Source organism: Ipomoea triloba, chromosome 15 (genome assembly GCF_003576645.1).
Source record: "Ipomoea triloba cultivar NCNSP0323 chromosome 15, ASM357664v1".
Lineage (NCBI taxonomy): Eukaryota > Viridiplantae > Streptophyta > Magnoliopsida > Solanales > Convolvulaceae > Ipomoea > Ipomoea triloba.
In genome coordinates this window covers 20,389,670-20,395,843 of record NC_044930.1, presented here as the reverse complement: position 1 = coordinate 20,395,843, position 6,174 = coordinate 20,389,670, and the positions used below count along the sequence as shown (strand labels likewise).

Here is a 6,174-nt window from a genome sequence, read left to right as displayed (position 1 = left end):
TAACTTTTCAGCTATTGTTCAAGGGCTTATTTGACCCTTTTCCCTTTTAAAAATCATATTTCATAATTCGGAGTTTCGGACGTCATTGGGACAGTACGACACACTGTAGCTAGCAAATAAAATAGCATGCCAACATCATCAAGGATAGTGAAGAAACAATTTTTTTTCCAGAAACATGAATAAAAAATACATTTTTAATATATTAAATGTACATTGGTTACTTATTGAATGCACATTATTTGATAATATACAAAATAATGTATATTCGATACTCAAATAATGTATTTTTAAAGAATATACTTTCAAATTTCAATACATAAATAATGTATCACTAGTATATTAAAAATGTTACTTTTATTCATGGTTCACATAGTTGTGTAGACCATGATTTATAGAATAATGATTGTAGTGAATAACTCATAAAGTGCATGCCTTTTTAATTTGTTTCTTTCTCAAGGTACTATGGAGAAAATTAAATACAACCAGTACACATGAGAGCTCAGTTGGTCACAGTGGTAAAGTTTAGGAAGAAAGACCAGGGTCTCACCCGTGACAGTGTGGGAGCAACCTCTCAAAGTGAGGGGCTCTTTGTACGAGGTAAGCAAAGGTCTAGCCTCTATATTTAGCTGAGTTATAATGATTTACATCTTCTCAGATGCTCTGTCGGACTAGGCTAGGAGTCCTTGAGGTTGGAGATAAAACATTTTGGGAAGAAATTAAATACAAATAAGAAAATATTGCAACATCATATTAATTAATATTGCATTGATATAAAGTAAAGCATTTTCTTCCCTTGTTATGGTAAATATCGTGTGATCGATCATCATTGGAATATATAATACGTTACATAAGACCTTACAAGAAATGTTGAAAGGATTTTAATTCATAACAACCTCATTAGTAAATAAAAGAGTTACTTTTTAAGTGCATAATTATTTTTCTTTATAATTTAATTTCAGATAATTATTATTTTTTTTTTAATTTAACCACAATTTTTTTATTACAAAATTGTTACCTATAAATTTATATAGTTTAACTAGTGTTCGTACCCGTTTGATGTACGAAATGTATTTGATATAATATTTTAAGAATATTTGAATCGGTATATAATTATAGAAATTATAACATCAAATATTATATAGTGCAATTGAAAAGATAGTTTGGATCAATTATGTTATAGTTTAATTATGTGATTTAGACAATTCATATTAATTCTCATTTTTTACATCATTCTCACATCTCACATGATACACCGATATCTTACACACATATATCACATTTTGAATTTTTTAAAATTGTTTAAATTACTAATATTTTGTATATAGTTCCCATTAAATGATTTTAGCTTCAAAATTTGAATGTCATATAAAAAAAATCACTAACATTTATAGAAATAAAAGAAGACACAATATGAAACAAATAAAGATATTAAAATTTCATTATATAAATAAAAGAAATTTATTTTAAATTTTATATTTAATTAAAGATTTTTAATTTTTGCATAATAGAAAATAGTTAATTATAGTCACAAGAAAGACTTCATCTAGAACGTACATTAAGATAACAGTGCAGTGACGTTTATGTAAATTAAAGAACAATTATTTTTAGGGAAAATTACACTATTCGTCCCAAAGTTATAGGGTAATTGTAGAATTCATCCCTAAGGGCGTGTTTGGTAACCCGGAAAATGATTTCCGGAAATCATTTTCCGGGCTTTTGGTGTTTGGCAACATCCGGAAAATGTGGTCAACGGAAAACATTTTTCGTTGACCACGGAAAATGAGCTCATTTTTTTCGAAAAATGACTTCCGGACAAAAAATCTGGAAGTCATTTTCTGGAAACGGAAAATGGCTTCATGCAACGTTTTTTTTGTAAAAAAAAAAAAAAATTCTAATTTCTAATAAATATTATTAGTTTATATATTTTTATATTTTAAATAAAATAATAAAAATATATAATTATACATTTATACTCATTTTCCGGAAAATGAACCAAACACACACAAACAGTTTTCCAGAGTATATTCAAACACTGAAAATGAACTCATTTTTCGGAAAATGATTCATTTTCTAGAAGTCATTTTCCTGCTTTCCAAACACACCCTAAGTATTGGTCATGCTCACTTTTTGTCCCTAAGTTATCATTGACATTGCATTTTTCGTCCTTTCGTGCTTTCTTTTCGTCCATGAGTTATACTAAAATTGCAAATTTCATTCCTAATATTTTATTAGTAAAGGAGGGAAAAGTGCAACGTCAATGATAGCTTAGTAATGAAAAGTGAGAATGACTGACATTTAGAAACGAATCCAATTAGGGACGAGAAGTACAATTTTTCTTATTTTTAACTAAAAAAAGGCCAAATATGCTTAAATTAACAATAAAACAAAAACAAACATAAATATTATCAAGAAGTCAAGCTTGCATACTAAACAGAGTAAATTTTGGGATTGAGGGAGGGAGAGGATTCAAATTTTGGGAAACGGTAATAGAATTTAGAAATCCCAGAAAACAGACTTCTTCCTTCATCTAAGCTTTTCTTCTTCCTCTGTCTCTCTGTCTCTATTTAGCAACTCTCTCTTTCTTAGAAGAGCTAAGAAAGGAACACAGTAATGAAGAGGAATGTTGTAGTAATGTTTGTGGATTTTCCCTTTTGGGTCCTTCATCTCTCTACTCTCACATCAGTTTATGCCAGAGCAGACCCTCCTCTTTCTTCCATGTCTGCACCCATTTCTTCACCATTATATGCATCAGCATCAGCAACCTACTCTCCAGGTAGGTATCTGTTTTTGTTGTTTAATTTCTTGGTTTTGCAGTGGCATCATATATATTTCTAAAGTTGAAGTTTTTTTTTTTTTTTTTTTTTTTTAAGAATAAAGTTGAAGTTTTTAAAATTCAAATTGTTGGAGCCATCATCATCATCATCATCATGTAGATAGGTTACACTCAGTACTAGTACATTAAATGAAATGGTTTGAAGAGGGATGGAGGGAAGGAGGAATGGGTTTTATGGTACCCTTTTTATTGTTGGGTGGGATTGGATAAATGCAAGATTTCTGTATATGGAAAAGGGTATTCTTTTTTCTGCAAATTTTGATTTTCTGGCTTTATTTGTGGGATATCTTCCTCCCTTGATCTTAGCAATAATCTCTGAGGTAATTTTATGTCTGTTTTGCATTTGGATTTTGGATTAATAATAAATTTGTAATCAGGGATTGAAATAGTAAGCAGCAAGCATATGGATCCCAATAGGAAATTATTTATAGCACTCATTGCTGCTTCTGTTGTGCTGCTGGGTGCAATCATCTTGGTGATGGGTTGTTTGTGGAGGATTTATCAATGCAAGAAGGGAGTTGAGGAAACTATTCACACTTCAGGTACTGTACTTACTTTTTTCTTCAACTAATAAGTTTCTGATGTATAAAATTAATGAGAATTATTGTGTTCTTTACTGATTGTTTGTTTCAATGGCTTTAATTTGTTGTGAAGATGATATAGTTAAAGGGAAGCCTCCATTCCCATCATCAGCCTCAGCCCCATATGTGAACTGCTCAAAGGAAAAGTCATGTGTGAAAAAATGTGTGTCTTTGATGGAGTACGAGACGCTAGAATCGGCCACAAACAATTTCCAGGAAACCGAAATCTTGGGGAAAGGGGGGTTCAGTTGTGTATACAAGGGCAAGCTGGAAGACAACTTGTTTGTAGCTGTGAAGAAGCTACAAGAAGGGGTAACTCAAGATGATGCCATACAAGAATTTGAGGTGGGTGGGCACTGTTTTACACTTTTACTTTTACTGCTTCATTGCATTTGAAGCTTTTTTCTCATTTTTATTAAAAGATACCCATATTGTAGACCGAGGTGGAGTTATTGAGTAAAATTCAGCATCCGAATGTGATTTCTTTGTTCGGGTATAGCATCCGTGCTGATACAAGGCTCATCGTGTATGAGTTGATGGAAAATGGATCTCTCGAAGATCAACTACATGGTAGGTAGTGTGATATCTTCAGAGTAGTAAATAAAACACAGGAATTTGAATGTGAAAACCATAGTTTTGTTGTTTGTTTTCACTGTGGATCAGGACCTTCCCGGGGATCAGCATTAACGTGGCATCTCAGGATGAAAATCGCGCTGGGGATAGCGAGGTGAGTGGTTTTTTAAGCAATAGACAGCACATCATCAGCATGTGGAAACAAGGGTAGGTTTCAATAATTGAATTGAGTCTTCTGGAAATTATTAACAAATTAAATTGCTGCAACCATTTGATTTGATTTGAGGTGAGCAGTGGATTAGAATATTTGCATGAATGCTGCAATCCACCCATAATCCATCGAGATCTGAAATCCTCTAATATCCTTCTGGATCCCAACTTCAATGCCAAGGTAAAATCTTTCTATCTCTGCTTCCTTGAATCATCATATGAATCATGAAACTTCACCTACTAGTAGTGTTTGGTTCACTTCAGCTTTCAGATTTTGGCCTCGCTGTGCCAGATGGGGCCCAAAACAAGAACGATGCCAAGCTCTCGGGAACCTTAGGATATGTAGCTCCAGAGTACCTATTAGACGGTATGCTATCTAAAATTCTTAGCTTAGTCGACGAAAAACCATGCTGCAGGAATAATATAATATAATACTGTTATCTATCTGTTAAAAAAGAAGCAAAAAAAAAGGATTGTTTTATCAGTGTGCTGAGGAGTCAAGGGAACAGTCTTCTGTGGAATTAATGTTTGTTTAAAACTTAGGAGTGTTTGTTTAAGTACATGTGGGACTAAGTGCACATGCAAAGTCATTTCATAGGAGACTAAGATAATACTTTGGTTAGGCACCCTAACATGCTTAAAGCTACTGTGTTTTAGCTCCATTCATTTTGTCTCAAATTTGATGCCTTTGAATTGATTTGATTGTTAAGCAACGAACCGAAAGGGCAGTAAAATATTGGGGACAAAACTAACTGCAATGTTGAAAATATATAATTTCCTGTAAGGAAGGCAATGAAGAATTAATCTGAATTATGCGCAGGAAAGTTAACTGATAAAAGCGATGTTTATGCATTTGGAGTTGTACTTTTGGAGCTTCTACTAGGAAGAAGGGCGATGGAGAAAGTGGCACAAGGTCAGTGCCAATCCATTGTGTCATGGGTATGTAGGAGAATGGTTTTATGAATATGGGTTTGAGTGAATTGAATTTGAAGCTGATCGAATGGTTTTGTTTATGCAATGTGGCAGGCGATGCCAGAGCTCACAGATAGATCAAAGCTCCCGAACATCGTGGATTCAGTGATCAGAAATACAATGGATTTAAAGCATTTATACCAGGTTTTTGCACACAAATCATAAATAATGTTCTCCATTCCATATATGAATGCTTAGTTAGTTATTTTGAGTACCCAAACGCATCTAAAGGTTGTTTGGGGTTGGGGGTTGTGTAGGTTGCAGCAGTAGCTGTGCTGTGTGTCCAACCGGAGCCAAGTTATCGTCCATTGATAACAGATGTGTTGCATTCTCTTATCCCCCTCGTTCCCATCGAGCTAGGCGGGACGCTTAGAGCTTCTGCTACTGCACAAAACTAGCAAGTCTGCATCTGCATCTTAATTAGGACAGCATTGTCACACCAGCACTTCAATCTGGGCTGTTTCTTTGCACAATATTAAGCTGACAGAAGAAGAAGAAGGTGAAGAAGGGACATTATTGGCTATTGCTAATTGGAATGGAATATATTTTATTTGTGTGAGTATTATTCATTACATTGTACACTGATTGAAGCCACACCTACCACGTGTAGTTTAATTTGTTCTTTCTCACACACTGGTGTACATATCAAGTGCCCACTGCCCACAAACACTCTGTATTTGCAGATTTACATTTACTATTTATAGGTTTTTTCTTTTCCTAATAGTATTCATGTTCTCTTAATGTAGCTTCATCCTCTCGCACCCACACTATTTTTGTTTATTTTATTTGTTCACGTTCTTTTTTCCTTAATTTATTTTGTTTTTATATATTTACATATTTTGTAATATTTATAGATAAATGCTATATTATTAAACACAAATTATATAATTTGAAATATCTTATCAAGATGATTAAAATAAGACTAATATTGAATATAGGTTAATTAAAATTTAAATTACATATATTTTATTCCTTCCTCATCCGCTTTCCCAACTATTAATAACC

At 33.1% G+C, this 6,174-nt stretch overlaps 1 protein-coding gene across 2 annotated transcripts; it reads left to right on the top strand.

The window, feature by feature from the left end:
- Positions 1-2,438: 2,438 nt before the first annotated feature.
- LOC116006340 (probable receptor-like protein kinase At1g80640) lies at positions 2,439-5,962 on the top strand. 2 transcript variants are annotated; one of them, XR_004095117.1, is made up of 10 exons: positions 2,439-2,773; positions 3,211-3,375; positions 3,488-3,759; positions 3,852-3,984; positions 4,078-4,141; positions 4,282-4,378; positions 4,462-4,564; positions 5,018-5,110; positions 5,224-5,313; positions 5,427-5,568. XR_004095117.1 is itself a non-coding variant. In XM_031246674.1 (10 exons), the coding sequence occupies exons 1-10, from the start codon at positions 2,611-2,613 to the stop codon at positions 5,565-5,567; spliced, it is 1,347 nt and encodes a 448-aa protein (XP_031102534.1). In that variant the 5' UTR covers positions 2,439-2,610; the 3' UTR covers positions 5,568-5,962. The 2 variants fall into 2 exon arrangements, 1 of the variants encoding a protein (XP_031102534.1); XM_031246674.1 differs by having other exon boundaries at positions 5,018-5,136; positions 5,427-5,962.
- Positions 5,963-6,174: the final 212 nt, after the last annotated feature.